Genomic DNA, 19,384 nt, shown 5'->3' on the forward strand with positions numbered 1-19,384 from the left:
AACACTGGAAATACTTGAAGTCGGGATAGAAAACAGCCAATATGCCACCAGAATTCATCATTCAATGTTAATTTGAATTTTGAGCATACGCATCAGCACATAAGATCTCTTACATGCAAAATATCTGCGTGGAAGCTGCAACCCATGAGGACTCGTGGCTTTAGCCAGTTCCCAATAGATGCTGAGTACAGCAACCTCCCTTTTAGTTTACACTTCCTCACGCTGAAAATTTCAGTGCAAGAAAGGGGTAGCCGTACCTTCAGAGAAGCAGAGATGCAAGGGTAAATACACGAAGAGGAGAGCAATCCTGGAGAGGCTGGAAAAGGAGGGATGTATCAAAACGTTTGGCAGCGGCTGTCTGTAGGATAGTTGGGGGAATATGGTGGGTGAACGCAGCTCCGTGCAGGTAGTGAACCTGGGCAAAAGGAGGTTGTAGAAGGACAGAAGAGAAGTGGAGGTGCTTTTTCTCTTCTTGCAGGTCCTGAACAGCACAACAATCTCTTCATTGCCAAAATGAAACTCCAAAGCCCTTCAGAAACGTCCCCCTCACAGCTCCACAGATGACGTCAAGGCAGTGTTAAGAGGAATGAATAAAAACAGAATAAAAACACTGTGCCAGTGGAAGAGATGGCAGATGACACAGGAGTCTTTTCGGAGGCTTTGTTCAGAAGCCAGCTGAGGAAAGCCAAAGCTACAAAAGTCAGAGAGAGGAAAGAGGCACTGCCCGTGAAGGACCAGGAGGCAAAATTGTGGTGGAAACACTGTGGAGGGGCTGATGAAGGCACTACAGCTGAGGGCAGCAGCTGGGACTGCAGCTACACGTTCCTGAACCCGCTACACAAAGGGAGCTCTGCTGGCCTACAGCTTGGCTCCCAATCCTCTTGGCCAGGAATGAAGGGCTTAAATTTTGGCGTACTCATGCTAATGCTTAAGAAGATCCAAGGCAGACAAAATGATACGTACGTGATGAGCTGGTACAGACTGCAACTGAGAGCACAGGCCACGGGAAATACAAGCCGGCAGGAGGAACTACAAGAAATGTTTCTGTTGAGGATATTAGAGAAAAAAAGACACTAAAAACACTCCAGGTTTCTGGAGGTAACTGCGATGCATTTAAATTAGGTTTCATTACTGAAGCCTGAAAAGATTTTGTTCCGCCTTCAAAGCAAACCTTAAGTGCAGTCACAGAGGCATTCTGAGGTCTCAGTGGTACCAAAAATATAGCTCAGCTTTAACATGGGCTTGGCAGATGTTGGCAATTTACTACACCTTCATGTGGCGGGGCTCAATCGGTTTGGAATAGCAATAAAAACAATTCTGTCCCAGCTGTGCTGTTCCCCTCGGTCTGTGTGATTACCCAGCCTTTGTTCCAGTTTCAGAAGTTGGATTGTTTGGGGGATTTGTGTCAGCACTACACGAGAACAGCCACAACGTTCTCTTCTCCCACAGTTTTCACTGACTCACTCTTCAGTTTTATCTTAAACAACTGCCATCATTGATCCAGTACATCCCCATCTGATTTTACCTGTTAGCACGGAGTTAATGGGCAAAAATTCAGACAGACCTGACAAGAAGAGGCTATTTAAACCTCAACAAGCAAAGTGGCATAGCTGCCCTTGCTTTATCTGCCTCGCACTGGACAAACTAGTTTTACAGAAACAACTGCCAAAACATTTCAAAAGCACTCCAGTTCGCCATATCACAGATTCCTGAGTGCCTTTTGTCTCCTTTATTTACGCTTCTGGTCTTTTCAGGGCTTGTTGCCTGTCTTAACCTCTCCCTGTGTTCTTCAACAACAAAGTCCTACAGAACTTCATGGCATGGAAGATTCTTCTTTCAGCCTGTAGTCAAGTTCACTCATTCTGGAGTAAACACGTATTCCACACGACTGATGTCCTTCTGATTACGTGACACGATACACACGTAAACAAGGAAGAGAAGACACAACAGGGCCGTAGCTGTGAGGAGGATGAGGAGCCCAGCAAACAAAGGAGGTTTCAGAGGTAGCTGGATCATCTTGCTTTCTGCTGGAATCATGTTTGTGAGGCTCAGCATGTAACCAAGTGACCAGGTTATGCTGCTGTTACCAACCTGAAATACAGATAAAAGAGTCCCAGTCCCGTTAAATGTTCAAAGAGAGGTTCCAAAAGCTGAACGGCTCCTGCTGTCAACTGTCTTTTAAGTTATCAGAGAAAAAAATAATAGTGGGGTGTATGGAGAAATATAGAACCACTTTAGATTAGCATTTTCTGGAACTGAAAAAAAAAAAGTAATGATCACTGGGCTAAAGACATGAGACACAGGTATGAGATGAGATGGACTGGAGCAAGGATGTGTGATACATCAGCAGGCAGCCAATTATGGGATGTTCTGTGCATGAAACACGTCAGAACTATTGTGTTAATTCCTAGAATTAGCAGCCATCTCAGCCAAATCCTAAAATGTTATTTAATTCAAACAAATAAAAATAATAAATAATTAAAAAAAAAAAAAAAGAGTCCAACTGACATGGACAAAGAGGAGGCCTGAGTAAGGTTAATGTCTTAAATGAACTGTTTTAACCAGTCAGCTACTGGTTGTAGGAAGCAGACCATTAGGGCCTATAACGTTAGCTCATTTCTGTAGTGATGTGTACCCCAATACCTTTTGCTTAACTGATATTGAGAAAGCTACAGCAACAGGAACTAAAATATGACTGAGAAAAGCAGTGAGATGGACTGAGGTAATTCCTCATTGCTAGGAGAGGGGAAAAAGCTCTCATTATGGGGTTCAGGACTTCTGCAAATCATCTAGTTCTAGATTTGGCCCAGAGCTTAGCATTGGTTAAGATTCTTTCATTGATTTGTGGTCACTAACTAAAAGCAAATATGCTTTTAGCAAAGACCAAAAAGCTCTCCACGCTTCTCAATATATTCTCTTAGAATATACCATCTCAGAGATATCTTAATCTTACTATTTTCAGTTCTTTGAGGGGCAGCTCTGATTAAGAGGATGCAGTCTTGCCTCTTGGAGATTCATGATTTCCCTTGTGCAAATTGTGGGTAACGGGAGTGTTCATTTCAGATAAGCCCTTTGGGTTTTCCTTTTGCTCAGTATTTTTACAGTCTTGGCAAAATACAGCAAAATACTGCCGTGTTTGGCTGCTCCCACTTGCTGGGGGCAACAAAAGATATGTAAAGAAGATTACAAACCCACCCTTCTCCTGGTCCAGATTAAGATCCCAAAGTAAGCTTCGCTGATTTCCTGGCAGAAGGGCTAAACGTTGAACACCCCTCTAGAGGACCAAATAAGTCTAGATAATCCTATTTAATTCTTCGGTATGCCAATAATCGAGTGTGACTGTTCAGAAAGCACTGCTTGTGATTTCTCGGCAACAGCTTGTCAGCATAGCCCGCATTTAAGAGCCTCCCACGTGAAGATCCACAACCATTCATTTGTCGTTTTCACGTGCCAGTGCTGAGGCATCTCCAGACTGTACGGAGATCAAGAGGCAGCCTGGGAGAGGGTTTTACCAGAATGCTCTGTACAGCAGCAGAGGGGAAAGGATGGAGTCCCAGAGCACTGTAGGGACGACGCTTCCTGATGTAGCAGCCAGATTTACCCAGCGGCCACGCCTTCTGATTTGGAAGGAAGGATTTCTCAGAGGTAGCTTTAGAATGGATGTATACTACTTCACCCCAAATACTTTTTTTTTTTTTTTTTTAAGGAGGAAAATTGGAGGTCAGGGAAGAGAGAAACGTGGGAGTTCTGTTCAGCTTGGCAGGGTTAGCTCACTGACCTTGACTGGAGAGGTGTTTCAGGCCTTGAGCGAGCCAGTACTTTAACAAACTGGGGCAAGGTTTAAAACAGTATTATTCGACCCATTCTTAAAGCTTTTAAAAAGAATCTAGCCAGCATCACCAAGTAATATTGCAGCCTCTGAAACCACACTGAAATTGGTATCGAGGCTTGAGAAGTGGCTTTGTTTTATGCCAAACATTTGACAACTGTTTATAAAGGCTATTTACAACCATTATATTTTTGTAGCTGCTGCATCTTTGGTCTTCTTCTAAACATTTTTAGATTAAAGTAACCATAAGAGGCCATGATTATTACTCACCTCCTTTTGAAAATGTATCTGTGCCCAATTTCCTTCATCAAAGTTGTAGCCATGTACGAGCAAGTAGTAAATGAAATTGGCTGAAAAACAGTAGGATCTAGCATATGTTTCTTCAAATTTAGGAAGCATGAATTGGAGCTGAAAGCAAAAGGGGTTTGTTTAAACACGTAAATTGTGAAACATAAATACTTTGGGGTTTTTATAAATAAGAATACTTTGGATTCTAACTCAAATTTATTTGCATTGTTCAGAAACAGCAAGTAAAACCGTGGGCAACTAGACATAAAGATTTAGTGTGCAAAGACAGTGACATAGCTTATGTGGTGGAAAAATAAAATAGAATAAAATAAACATAAACTGCAGATAAAAGATTGAGGATGTTATGGTTCCTAAATTTTCCATGTCATCTTTACAGCGTGGTTAAAACTGTGGTAGTAAACTGCAGCCACAAATCTCTTAAAGAGGATCACAGATGGAGTGCACCTTGCATGTGGCAGTCAGCTATCACGCTGTGATGATGGCAAATTACAGCAGGAAATGCCAGCAACAAAATGAATGCAAACAAGGAGCCTGCTTGGTGATCTGAGGCACTTTCCTTCAATTTTAAAACAGGTCCATCAATATACTCTAGGTTTAAAAAAAAAAAAAAAAAAAGAAAAGAAAAGAAAAAGGCTATGTCTTTTCCTCATATGAACTCTGCAGGGATGATAATGAGAAATCAATTTGCCTTCCACCAGAACAAGTTCTTCGCGGGCAGCATTAGCTCCCGTTTAGCTCGCGTTCCACCTACAGTGCATCAGCTCTGTGGTTCTGTGTGCTTGTTGATAACACAGGACACAATTGTTAGCTGCTAAGTGCTTCGAATATATAGCGATAACACTGATAATGTGTGCGATTGAAATGTGTTGCTAATGAATGTCTAGCTAAGTTTTGTTTTAAGGTTTAAGCTGGCCCGTTCTATCAGCCTTCAAAATGCTTCTATCACAGCAATCTCCAATTCCCCAAAATGCATAAATTTACACCCAAGTGTGAATTCAGCTGCAGCACCCCTTGCTTCCTCAGAGACATCTCAGATGTATAAAGCTCAGAGATCACAACAGGAAAAAGCATGCACTGCTTGGCCATGCTTCGCTACAGCCCAGAAACTCGGCTTAGAGTTGTGGTGAGTGGAATTTTCAAACCTCTTCCAAGCTTTAAGCATGCCAGAAATACCACATGGTTTGAAACACAGTGGGAAAACAAATGTTAACATTGCTATAGATCAGAAAAGTTTTGAATACTTTCCAGTCTATTTTATCTCTCTATTTCACAGATACAAAAAAAATAAAGAAAACGACGTACCTGGGTCCAGTTCTGTGAACAGAAAAACCACATACTTGTATTGAAGTCAGCTAGAGAAAAATGATCGGATAAATTCAAAGCATTAATTGTATAGTAGAATCCTGAGAAAGCCTATGGAAAAGGAGTAGATGAAAAGGCCTGTTACTTTCAGAACTACAGAAATCAAAAGCTCAAAAAAGAAATGCTTGTTTGCAAACCTACCACAAAATTCCCTTTAACTTTTGGCTGATGGACTCTATCAAATGGACAATCTTCTCGGTTCCTGCAAGCAGTGAAGTTGAACAATAACGAAACCATCTCCTGGCACAGACCTGGGTCTCCAGTTCCACGGAAGCTCACTGACTGGTTTGGGTAATAATTTGCTGGTCTCAGGGACTGTGTGCAGAGGCTGCCACAAAAGTACTTCACCGTTAATGCAGTGTTGTAATTCCGAGGGTAACACGGATTTTCCACGCTGGAGCTGGTGCTTGATTTCTGAAGGAAAACAATAAAGGCAACTCAAAAGCAAGAAAGACCTATTGGAACAATAGCTATAGGCATCTTTTAACCCACATATGCATGTATTCTTCTTCTCTTCTCTGTCACGGCTGATCCATACAATGTTGCTGAACATCGTAATTCATAGAAACTCCTTTCCCCAAAAAACGCATTGGCAAGATCAGCAAAACACCTACAGGACTTGTTGGGTCTTTTTGTTAAATGACACAAAACTCAAACCAGATTTTAACAAATTCAAAGATCTTTGAAGCCTAAGTGCATTTGTCCACGAGTAAGCACCACAGAGCTTTTACTGGGGTCTCTGAACTTCACCAAGGGGAAGAGAACACGAGCCTCAGAACCTTCTTGGACAATTAGCAAATGGCTGCAAGAGCATCACAGCAATGGGTCTCAAACAGACCTGGAGCAACAATGCTAAAAGCCTTTTCTCTGCTTCATCCCTCCCGTAGCACTGGAAGCTGTGAGTGTAGACATTGTAGTTGTAACCATACAACTTCACTTGCAAGGTGCTATTGAAGTTCTCCTGAGAGACCTCCGGGATAAATGAAATTTGGGTGGAAGCTCCTCCAAGGTCCAGGGCACCCATGGTCTCCTTTCTGTATGGATGGACCCATGTCCTCCAAAGGTTTCTCTACATGTAAAAAGAAAAGCAAAGCTAATTAGAAATATCATCTGCTTGTTCTCCCTTCGAGCTTTTCTACTTCTCACTTAACTATTTTAGATTCCCCCCACCCTTTGTCCTTCGTCCTTTCTGAAAAATCCTAGCTCTGTGTTTTTTTAGATGTGAGGGATGTACTTTCACAGAGTAAAAGGAGGTTGAAAGATGGAAAAAGAAGACAGCACAATAATCAAAGCACTAGCCAGATCAATATCTGTACTAGAATGCAGGAAATTGAAGTCTCTGGGTACCCGTGAGATCTTGAACAAATCTGGATGGAAGCAGCATGAAGATTTGCTTGCTTCAAGGCAAGAGGAATTATTAAAGGAATAAAACACTAAAAGATCACACAGGAAAAGAGAATGAAAATAGGGTGAAAAAAAAACAGTAGTCAAACAAAATCTCCATCAAAGTCAAAAGGAACGAGAACCCCTAATCTGCATTTCCTTCACTGAAGCTGCAGTGGCAATAAATCTCATCCATTCACAGCTGGTGCTTCTCCCTGCTACCCAAAACATTCCCCAAATTCTTTATTCGATCCACACAGCCACAGAGCAGAATATATTTCTGCATCATTATCTACCTCCTTATTTACGGTAGTATTATTTACCGAGGGTAATATGTATGCAGAAGAAGGGAAAAGAAACTTTATGGACTAGCAAACATGCTCGTGAGAAAAACCTACAGTGAAAGATTCCCTTTAACAGCCCCCAGCCTAATTCCACTCTTAGCACCATTCTTGTCACGATTAAAATTCAGGTGGTGGAAGACTGGCACCGCCCTGACGTTGACGAAGCCATCATTATTGCATGAAATGAGGAAAGCTGTGCCAAAACACATGATTCTAATGTAATTTTTCTTAATTTTGTGGGAACCAACAGCACGTTGATCATGAGCTATCACCTGGATCACCAGCACCCAATTCCTGCTTATTAATGGCCAGGACTGAACAGGAACCATGCTGCCCAGACAGTGAGCAACACCCAGGGGTCTGCTTGAAATTTATGACAGCCTAGCAAGACTATCTGGAAGAAGCACAATAATGCTAAGAGCAGCACACGACTGCCATAAACACAGACAGGACGAGCAGTTGCTGGTCATCTTGGGACTGTTTTTACTGGGAATGAAAAAAATCCCAGAGAAAACGCTGCCTGCCATGGAGCACCTGCCTGACAGTCATCACCTGGCACATTTTAACATACCAATGCACTTAAGGGCAAGGCAACTCCTCTCCTGTGTGAGGCATCTTGAAGTCATTTGTGGAAGAGCCCTGCTTTGTGGCTCAACAATTTTACCTGTATCACATCCCTGTCACATCGTATCCTTTACGTTTGCTTTGTTCAGTTACTGCCAGGACAAGATGTTACAGTGTGAAATTAGTTACAGCTCATGTTTCAACAGGCATTTCCCTCTCTCTATATACATGAAACTACAAATGAAGCTTTCCCTTTATAACAGAGACAACAGCGAAAAGAAAAGCATGCATTTTTTTTCCACACACCTCCAAGAAATTGCCCATTAAATAGTTGGCTGTTATCCATCCGTACACCCCTTCCTCTGTTCCAGTTATGATTTGCGCGCCCCTAAATTCAAAAGGTTGGGCTCTGAAGTAGTGCTGAACGCTTGCAAGGACTTCGTTGGCTGCTGTTTCATTTTGCAACCTAAGCGAGTCACAAAACACGAGACACTGAGCATCTAGAAAGACAATTCCATGTTTATTCCTCACTAACTAGAAATTCAAGAAGCCCCTAACAAAAAATGGACATTGTTTTAGCCCAAAGGGAACTTCATTCATTTAGTGTAGGGAACAGCCAGGTACCCAGCCTCACTGAAGCTGGCAACTCACCCACTGAGTACCAACTTCACTCTTTATCATAGGAGCTCATGGGTATTTTGTTTCTTACACACACTTTTTAGTGAACTGAGCTGGAACAGCCCTAAATTTTTCCTCCCACTCTGTTCAGTCACAGACCAAACATGTAAAACACAGTTTGTGCGATGGCTAAAACCACAGAGAGACCCCAAAAGCCCCATTACACCGCATTCACGCTAAGAAACCTCTGCGGTGTGTAGCTTTAAGCTGCTTTTGCTGCCCTCAGACAGGCACAAACATCATCTGCTTACACAACGCTGGATTTTAAGGTAGCTTTGGAAGAGAGAATTAAACGCTTGCCTTCTCCAGAGTAAAGCAAGCATTTCTTTTCAATATGGCACAGCAGAGCCCTCCCCTTTTGTACAGCCCTCCATTCCCTATAAAGAAAATTAATTGAATTCAATTGGCTGGGCTCCATTTCCTTTTCCAAAGAGCAATTTCCAGTGGACAGAAACCTGTCCAAGACATTTTTCTCCTCCTTTCTGCACAGCCTGCTACGCGAGGACGCATGCAGGGGAGTTCAGGTTTGCACGATACCTCAGCAGTCTCATGCCAGCTGTAGCCCCCAGATAAACAGAAGTGGTTTTATGCAGATGAACGGGGATTCGCTCCTTGACTTTACTCAGACAGTCATCAAGGGGTTTGGCAAGGGCTCCTGGGTTATTCTCATAGCTGGATATACCAGGGCCTAAAAGAGAACAAGTAGATTGATTGCATTCTGCTCTGCCAACTCCAAATTAGCCTAATTATGCAAACAGTTGTGATGAGAAAGAGGCTCCACCTTTCCTCCTGTAGTTGTAAACAAGGACAGGGTGGCGGAAAGCTAGGGCTGCTTCAGGAATAAACAGGGTCGTGACTGGCTCAGCTGGGTGAGACAGAGAAGACATTTGAAACTGCTTGCATTTTATATATAAATGGTATATAAAATATGTAAGTACAACCATCTAATGCCATAATGGCAATAGTGCTGCATTCCTGAGGAAAATAGGTTTACTTTTGGCAGATGTTGTAGAAACTAAGATGTCTAATGAACGTAAAATCCCCCTGATCTGCCAAACTAGAGAAAATCCCTCCTTCCACAACCTAAGGCGAAGATTTCCCAACCTGTTTTGCCGCAGTTGTTGTGGGAACCACGGCACCTCTACAGCTCATTGCTCTCAGCTGACAATAAAACAAAGAGGCTTCTGCAGGGAACTGCTGGTGAAGTTCCCAGATGCACACAAAAGGCTCTTGGGCTCCCGGAGGTACAAGTCCAGGTTGGTGCTTGGTATTCCACAGCCCTCCCAGCTTCCAAGGCCTTACAATATCCGGAGTGAGTCAGCGCAAAGCGTCCCTGCTTCAACACCTGACATCAAAGGCTTTCCTCCATTGCTCAACGCCCCGAGGACCAGCAGGACCTCAACTTGTTCAGGCTTAACTCGGGTGTGAATCACAACATTCCTCACCAAATTTCCCCAGCTCGGGAAGCGGCGCACGGGGAAACCCCAGGCATTCCCACGGAGCCACTGCCCCACACGGAGAACAACCCTGCCGGATCCCCATCCACTTCTCTCGCCACAGCCACCCCTCCCCGCAGCCCGACCCCAAGCTAAGCAGAGGGCAGCTCTCCGAGTTAAATGAGGAACCTTTTCTCTTCAGCCACATGCGCCCCTGCATTGGTAAAGAAGAAAATAAAGGAAAAAATACAAAAGGAGACTCTACAGCCTCCACTTTCCACCACTTCTCCTTCCAGAGTATGAATTTACACACAGACATCACCACGTCTTCATTAGATATTCCAGTCCTGCTTTGGAATAAGGCTTTTAAAAAGTTTTAAATCTAGCACAGGCAGGCCTCAAGCTGGAAAAATAGCTGTCAGAGGAAAACTCGGCAGCAGCTGCTGTCATCTAACAGCCCCCAAACTCCCTCTTGGTGGCAGCAGCCTGGGTCTCTTGGTTTAGGAACAGGCAGAGCAGGACACGGGGCTGTGACCATTTCTTCTGGGCAGGCACCTGCTTTGCTGATGCTTAGGGCCTGACCAGGACAGGCTAACTGCAAGATAATGAGAGGGTTTTCATTTGGGGCTGGCTTGAACAGACAAGGCAGAAGTACCTAACAAGGGCAGAAACTAACAAGGGCAGTTCACAGCAACTTGGACTCCTCTGTTTTGCAATGTTTTGTTTTCCCCCTCAAGGTAAAAACAAAACCTAAAGCAATTAAGGCCAATTCACAAAGAACTGCTCTGTCAGTTTTAGAGGAGAACAGTAACTCAGTTTCTCTGTGCATCTTTCTCACACCACTATCCCTCCAGGCAACACCTCGGCAGGCAGGCTGCCACTCCTGCAGCCTGTGAGGACACACCACCAGGCACGTGACAGCACATTTCTTCTCTGCATATTACTTTTGTTTTCCTTTCCTTGCTCTAAAATTGCAGAGAATGGCCACAGGTGCTTAATGCTGATGATAGAAATGTTGGCAGTGTTACGAAACCATTTGCTCCTGCACATCCCCAAGCTACTTATGGACCCCCAGGGCTGCAGGTTGAACATCCACCTCCAAACACACACCAGGATGCAGGATTTTACATGATTATGATTCAGAGAGAAGGAAAAAAATGTCCTCAAGTGCCACAGTTATTAGCAGAGATCAACAATACTTGCACTGAGACTTTATGGGGCCAGCTGAGATGCCCAGCAGGATCATGGGGCAGATTCTCCTGGAAAGTAAACTATGGCACATGGAAAATAAAGAGGTGATTGCTGACAGCCAACCTGGCTTCCCTAAGGGCAGATTGTGCCTGAGCCATCTGGTGACCAAGAGTTTCGGAAGTTATGATGAAGGAATCCACAACAAACTGCACCGCACAACTCCAGGTCTTCCTGAGTCAAAGGCCCACCTACACAGGGATATCTGACACAGCTGCAACATCCTGTCAGAAGCAGTTCTGCAATGGAGCTATTTTACTTGATAATTTCATTAGACGCTTCCTAGCTTTCTAGTCTCCGTAGCTCCAGGACAAGCTCTTCCTGTTCAGCTTCTGCGTGCCTTGCACAACCCCCCCTCAGCTGCCTCTTTCAAAGTAATCGCTGAATAACGCCAGATAAACTGCACCAGCCCTGCTTCTCTAGGAAACCTGACTCAATCAGCAAAGGTTTCTTTGAACACCACTAACACCGCTGGAAAATAAAAGCTAATTTGTCAAATTTTAATAGCAGAGCACCCTACTGGAAATTAGAGCACCCTACTGTCTCAAGAGGACAAGAGAGAGATACAGATACAGTCTGAAGTGCTTGCTCCCCAGCACTGAAAAGGAAACACAGTGAAAAAAACAAAACAAAACAAAAAGCAATATAAGCTTTCAGCTAACTTCTTCTTGGAGGCTAGAAAGAAACAAGGAACTGCAGTCCGAGCATACCTTTCACGTTGCACTTGAAGGTTTGGCTGACTACTCCCGTGTTGTTTTCTTTTTCTGCTGGCCATTCATAGACATAGACCGTAGTCCGTGAGGATCCAGCATCGAGAACTATTCCGTACTGGGGAGAAAAAATAACAGCTTAGGAGACAAGCAACAAGAGGCAAACAGTGACTCCATAAGGGCCTGTGTGCAGCCGTACTTTTCTTCATCAAACCCTTTAGGAAGTGCAAGCACACTCTTGTAAATATTTACAGGAGTAAATATTTACCTGGCTAGCGTCAGGTGTTTAGGCAGAAATCCATCAGAGAAGCAAAACAAAGGGTGTAACACAAAGAGCATGCTACATGTCCTCAATCACAAATGCACTGGGAATGGAGAGTGCTCATCTCCTTTCCGCATCGGGTCCAAAACCCACACAGACACATTTATAGCACTGTGTTAAGACCCAATTTTGCAGCAAATTGCTTTCCCATTATCCCAACTACACTCGCTGCGCAACGAAGGGCTTGGTGCCTAAGCACCGGCTTTAGATTCAAGGGTGCCCCAGGGATCCATAAAGTCATGAGCAGAGAGGTAAAAATGTGTAATAGCCCACGAGAAGATTGATGAAACAAGCCTGGTTCTTTTCTAATTCTGCCATAAACCTTTCCCTTTGAGCGGCTTAGGCAGCCCACCTGAGAGTCTAGCTCTGAAAACAGCCTGTGCCAGAGTGCGAGACAACAAGGGAGGGAAAGAGAATTGATATTATGCCACTTTTATTTATGAAATAAATGAAAAACATTACTGTGACCTGCCCAAAGTAGGCTCTCTCTCCCCGTGGGCTCTCTGTAGGATTAAAGTACAGGCTTCTCCATCTCACTCCACTGCCCACCAGATCACTCTTACCCTCTTCCCCTCCTTCTGTGGCAGCAGAAAACTGGCAACCAGGCAGGCAAACAGCATGAAGGAAAGCTGGTGAGGCTGCACCTGCAATGTTGTGTCCAGTTCTGGTACAAGAGAGCCCTGGACGTACTGGGGAGAGTCCAGTGTGGGGCTACCAAGTGATGAAAGGACCCAAGCACCTCTCCTCTGAGGGAGCTGGGACTGTTCGGGCTGGAGAAAAGGCAGCTCAGGGGGGATCTCATCAGTGTTGATAAATACCTAAAAGGATTTTGCAAAGAAGATGGAGCCAGGCTCTTTTTGGTGGTGCCCAGTGCCAGGACAAGAGGCAGTGGGCATGAACTGAACACAGAAGGTTCCCTCTGAACACCAGGCAGCACTTCTGTGCTGTGTGGGTGATGGGGCACTAGCAGAGACTGCCCAGTCTCCCTCCTTGGATCTCCAAAATCTGCCTGGATGTGCCCTGGGCAACCTGCACCACGTGGCCTTGCTTGAGCAGTGAGCTGGGCCAGGCAGCCTCCGGAGGTCCCATCCCACCCCAGCCTTCTGGGATTTTGTGGAAGTAAACTGCAAATTTGTTTATCCCCCTTGGGATTCCCGAAAGTAAGCTCAGCTGTCCCTCTCTTCCAAAATCATCTGACTGGTAGGAAGTGCACATTAACAGGGCTCATTTCTTAGTCAGCATTTTTTCTTTTTTTTTTTTTTAAAAAAAGACAGAAGGAGCCGAACAATACTGCAAAATGAGAGCCTCCATCTGGCTGCAGAGCAGTATCAGCAGCTGCAGCAGCAGCAGCCCGATCCATTTCATCACACTGCCTCCCCGGAGAGCCTCAGATCTGACCGAGGAAGGTCGCTGCTCCAGGTGGCAGACCGTTCAGCCTCTGCACCTCGTTAGTTCCCGGCTTCCCACCGTAAACCTGCAAACTCACGGCCCTCACAGCGTCACCTCTAATATCAGCCTGTCTCCCAGAGGGCTGCTGGATAATGAAAATCTCACTCGTATTTACCCAGCTGGTATTTAACTCGATCAACCACAGAGCAAAAGGTTCCTCGGCCACTATCAATCCGCTAGGCCGGCAGGTTCTGTTCGAGCAAAGACACCTGAGGCGTATTCCCCCTCCTCAACAGACAGATGAGCGCTCTGCACACACATAACGCACTAATGGTAAATTTACTCAAGGGCTATTAATTAAATCCAGCCTCAGTCAGCCCCGAGTGCCAACCAGAAGCTTTTAACTTGGCTATTTTTAGTGCTAACTATCACGCCCAAGGAGAGCTGGAAAATAATATTTTTACCTCAGCTAACCCTGAGGCTTTTTGACCCATTTCCATCCTCCTGCTTCAGGATTCCCCTGCATTTCCCATCCTGCTTCCTGAAAGTAACAAAATTACAACACAAAGAGCAGTACAATTTCCTGAACCAATGCAAAATGCCCTGTGTGAGCACTTCTGTGAGGCCTCACAGGCAGTTTTACACCGTTCCCACTCAACCAACCTGGCTGTGGCCAAAACAGGTCAGGGATATTCACTTGAACAGCTCCAGAAGGCCACTTTCTACAGCTTTGCCTTCAGTTTTCTCTCATTGAAGAATCTGCAGCACAAGGCAAAGCCTGAACCTACTTCCCAGATTCTTTGTGTTTGTCTTTTTCAGCTTGCTCTGCCCCTCCTCATGAAGCTACTTTGCTTCTGTCAATAGCCAGCAAGTCCCAACGTGTGGTAAATCAGAAAATGCACACTTACAGCCTGAATGCTTTTATGAGCCTCAGGAGTGGTTTGCAATGATTTCAGCACAACCTTCCTCTCAAGCTGTGTTTGAGAGCAGAATTTCAACTCCAGGATATACTTCAAATAACTTCAAAATTATTTTAAAACTACTTCCAATCTCAGACAAAAAAAAAATAAAAAGCAGCGGCATTTTTTTGTGTTTGGCCTTTCAGTCCTGGAGAAGCCTTTGTGCGATAGGCATCACAGACACTGAACCGAGGAATGCTTTTCCTGCTTTGCAAGTGACTTACTCTGTCATCTTGGCCAATTCTCTTTTTATCTCAGCCTCGGTTTTCCCGTGACAAAGATGTGATGAATCATTAATTTGTGGCTGTAAAGTCACTCGCATTAAAATGCCATTTAGAAAGGAACATTATTAAATATCAATTCAAAACATTGTTCTCTCTCCTTACCTATTTTAAGGCTTACCTTAAGCCCCGGGGAGAGGATCTTTTGCTGATTTATCTGAATCACTGCAATAGCAATGACAAGAATTATGCTCAGGAGCAGGAACACCTGGGCAACAACGCTTGGAGTTCTGGTGAGCATCCTGTAACAACAAAAGGGGAAACGCTTAAGGAATGTGAAAGGATTCAGTGATTGTGTTTAAGATATGGGGCCCAGTCAAGACTCCTCAAAAAATCACATTGCATCAAATAAATTGTGCTACATGAAAATGTAAATTGTGCTACATGAAAATTCTTCCCAAGAACTGCTTGGTGTTTTGCTATCACTAACTTGCCATTGTCTGGGTGTGCGTACGGTTGTACCCGTGGTGCCAGATTTCATCCTTAGCTGCCAGTCTGCTCGTCTCCCACCGTGCCGACATGTAGATGCAGGCTCCCCACCTGCTATTGCCTCAGGAGATGAGGGCAACGGGCAGGCTGGGGCTAGAGCACCCTCACCCATCCCACGTGTGCCTGTGACAGAGACACAGCCACATAGACACGATGCTGGCAGCTGCTCAATGAAGATGAATGCAGGTTCCTGCCAGAGATGCAAGGTCATGGTCTGTACTAGATACAGGCTGTTTTAGCAAGAAACTAGGAAGGTTTCAGGAACATCGAAGCAGGCATCTTTATTCTAACTGCCAATGCAATCATGAAGTAGGTTTGTGTGTATGTCTGTACACGTATTAATGCAGAGCCTGGTACTATCTTTCTGTACTACTCAAAAAGTAAAAATATACAGTTTAACTCAAAAATCTTGCCATGAAAAGCACTGAATCTACATAAATCTAAAGTGTAGTTATACTAGACCAATGTAAACGTGACACGAAGCATGCACACTGAAGGTAAGGGTGCTTATAACCTCTAGAAATGTTTTCCAGAATTCAAATGCATTTGAGGTTTCCTGTTATTCCTACTCATCCTTTATTTTTGCATGTCCCTAGCCTGACAGCTTTTCACTTCAAAAGGCCTTCAAGTCTGAAAACCCCGTATTAAAAATTTTTACATTCCACAGGGCTGAGGAGGAAAGAAGTGGTAGGTGATAAGCATTGAAGTTTCAGAGGAACACAAAAAGAAGAACTTTCCTGTCTTTCTCATTTCCAGAAACTAGTTACTTTGGCATATAAATATCAGGTTAGTCCTGGCATCCCGTTAGTCCCACTGTACCTGCAGCACATCGTCTGTCCCCTTAGCTCCAACCAGAGCCAGAGGACCGAGGAAGAAGGGCAGAATAAAGTGCTTCTTCACACAGCTTCCATATTCTAAGCCCTGTGAGTTCTTCAGCCTGTGTTATCCATAATTGAAAGGTGACTGAAAGAGAAGTTACCTACTTGCAACCTAATTTATACCATTCACTCCTGGATCAAAGCACTGACAGTGCTGGAAAAGAAAAGTTATTATCAAGGGGGAAAAAAACAACTCAGGGCAAAGAAGTCTTTGAAAAACTAAAGCACTACTAAAGAGAGAAGCAATTATAATTATTATACTATTAACACTCAAGAACACCCGTGATGACTGCTGAGATGTTTTCTGCTATATCCTTTTTATCACGTGCTTTCCTTGTATTGGGATTCATCTTCGTTAGACACATTTTCTCATTTCAAAAACCTTTTCTGATAGGGAGCATATTGGGTAAAGGAGCTTCTCTTAAGACATTCCTCCTACAATCTTGTCCCATTAGTAGGACAAGACAAATAGGACAACTTCATCAGAGAATAACATGTATTTTCCCATTTCAGCAGTAGGCTTTGTGTCAGAAGGAGGACACCTTACACTCCATGCCCTCCTGAAGTCACCCCGCAGGTAACACCTTACCATCTGAACTGCCCACGTCGGTGGAAGATTTCACATAACTGGGTCAGAAGTGCAGGGCTGCACCCAACTTCAGCTAGCCTCACCCAGGTCTCACACATCCTAGGCAACACAGTAATTTTTATTGCATTCACTGAAATCTACAGAGGTATCAAAGAGGGGTTGAAGAGAGGTGTAAGGCAAGTAGCTCGCTGGAGCTAACATCCCGTGCTTGCTAACAAAAAGCCAAATAAGATTTCAATTAAGTATCAAAAAGCAGTTGAAACCCATTATTAAAACATTCTCCTGAAGCAAGACAGAAACACAGCCGTGTATTTTTCACAGCCAGTTGAGTATCGTGGACCACACAGATATACTGGAAGATCATTTTCTACGCCCCAGTTCAAGCAAAAGGAATGCAAAGGAAAGCTGACTAAACTTCATGCCACCAACATTTTGAGTTTAACCAGATTAAATATACATCTGTACGAATGCCAGTGCATATTATATGTTGAGATCCCTTCCTCCGAGTTACCTGTAACATCAAACCCGCTTATTTTAGGTACTGACCTGTTTGTTCATAGGGCGGATGGGCAAGCAGCGTACCTTCCTTCACACAGTAACTGGAGATACGCAGACATTAGCGTTTATTTAGAAGTGGTCTGCAGGTGAACGCTTTTCAAGCGATGCAAAAAAACCCAAACCACAGCATTTTCAAACCTGCGAGAGAAGCTTTCGCAGACCTGCCTTCGGAGCAGGAGGAGGAGGAGAAAAGAAGTGAAACAAGCACACGGAGCCTAAAGGGAGAGGCCGAACCCGCTGAGCTTTCCCTCTGCTCACCGCCCCGGGTGAGAAGGCTTCGAGCACCGCTTGTGGTTTCCGACAAAGCCCCAAATTTCCCCCTTTGCACGGGAAAAGCCGAGGGAAGGAGCCGAAGGGGAGAGCCCACAGGGGGAACCCGCCCGCCCGCCATCTCCCTCCCCTCAGCGGGGCGGCCGCTGGGCGGGAAACCGCCCCTCCGCCCGGCCCTCGCAGGGAAAGATAAATAAATAAAATTAAATTTCCCTTTCCCCTCCAGCTGCTGCCCTCTTTCCGGAAATAGATCTGGCTTTGACTACTTTAAGGAGCTGCGTGTCCCTAAATGTTCTTGGGTTCTGCCCCAGAGCAAAGGCAGGAGGAGTGTGCTGCCTAGAGGTGACGCTGTGGGTATAGCCCTCCCTTCTCTGTAGGAAACAAGTGTTTCCTCAGCAGGATTTTTCTAAGTCCTCACAAACCGGCAGCCCTACAGTTTCAAGGCTTCCTTTCCATTCAGGTTCAAACATTTTAGCACCCCTGGGTTTGTAGTTTTGCTGGATTCCTCACCAAACCTAGACTGAGCAGCGGGGTTAGCACAGACACAGATGCATGTGTAAAAGCAGTGTCACAAAGATGAGGCTCCCATCACTTGTCCGACCTGTGTGATCAGCTCCAGACAGGGATCACACAACAGCCTAGAGGATGGGTTTGCCAGAGACACGAGCTCTGGAATCACACTGAGATACCTTAAGCACTTTGTCATCATTTGCCTATTCCGCTCGGATTCAGATTCACATAATGTAAATAAAATAAAATAAAAATACACTCAGTTGCTTTCTTTCCTTGTATTGATCTTGATGAATTACACTATCTCTGATTTATGAATAAAGAAAGGAGAACAAGCAACCAGCTGCAGCCTAGTGACTCACCTATAAGGTTCCTTGCATAGCCTACCCATTTCAGGACCTCTGCTCTACTGAGCTTTACGATTAGGAGCAGAGGTCATTTCTTTTGATCACAACATGTTATTAAAGTTGGATTAATGGTGATCTTCACAGATCAGTTTGGCTATTTCTGGTTAAAGACAAAGCCTCCCATCCATCCTGATTCCCTGGCTGCTACATGTACTTCCTTGCTTCTATGCCATTTCCCTTCCCAAGGCATCTTTTTCTTCTTCCATCCAAGTACATTTGTTTTAATTCATTTAGTCCAACAGACTGTATTAGTCTGCTCTGCTGGGAGAGAATCTGTCTCAAATGTCCCTTTTAAATGTCAGAGAAGCTGGATTGCTTACAACCCCATGGTAAAGCATACTCTTTTTGCTACCATCAAATGAAAACACTTTGAAGTAAAAAATAAAGCACTGGCATCCACCATCACTTCAGCTAGTTCTACAACCTCCTTCCACCAGTGACCACAGTGTAATGCTTACAAAGAAAGTAAAACCTGACCTTCCAAAGCATTCATTTTCTTCCATAAAAATAGGTATGAGAGATTCTTTTTCTTTCTTCACCATTTGCAAGAGCTTGGCTGTTGCACAAGCTGCTTTTCTTGTGACATTTATTGCTGTGCTAAAGCCAGGATAGCAGTGTAAGTGATATGAGCTGTAAAATCCCCCAGCTGCTTTTAGAGCCCAGAACAGTGGTCCTAAATCAAATGGTCTAGAAGCAAGATTCCCCTCCAGGCCAGCCCAGCATCTGTGGCATGGTAGGTAACTGGTTTCTTGACCAGTTCCTCTGATTCAGCTCAGGGCTCATCTTAGATCCACTACTTTGTCTTCTTTTTCTTTCCTAAGCCTATCTCTTTGGCTTTTCTTCAGTTCCTTCCTTAGCCCTACCTTTCC

The 19,384-nt window shown here is 44.4% G+C and overlaps 1 protein-coding gene across 1 annotated transcript; it reads right to left on the reverse strand.

Moving 5' to 3' along the window:
- Positions 1-615: 615 nt before the first annotated feature.
- Positions 616-17,362, reverse strand: ENTPD3 (ectonucleoside triphosphate diphosphohydrolase 3). Its single transcript, XM_032182186.1, has 10 exons — positions 17,317-17,362; positions 14,936-15,056; positions 11,864-11,981; positions 9,007-9,157; positions 8,098-8,257; positions 6,339-6,569; positions 5,642-5,914; positions 5,441-5,551; positions 4,100-4,237; positions 616-2,091 (listed from the first exon to the last, which is right to left on the reverse strand). Exons 2-10 carry the CDS (start codon positions 15,053-15,055, stop codon positions 1,858-1,860), a joined length of 1,536 nt encoding a protein of 511 aa, XP_032038077.1. The 5' UTR covers position 15,056; positions 17,317-17,362; the 3' UTR covers positions 616-1,857.
- Positions 17,363-19,384: the final 2,022 nt, after the last annotated feature.

This window comes from Aythya fuligula, chromosome 2 (assembly GCF_009819795.1).
Source record: "Aythya fuligula isolate bAytFul2 chromosome 2, bAytFul2.pri, whole genome shotgun sequence".
Taxonomy (NCBI): Eukaryota; Metazoa; Chordata; class Aves; order Anseriformes; family Anatidae; genus Aythya; species Aythya fuligula.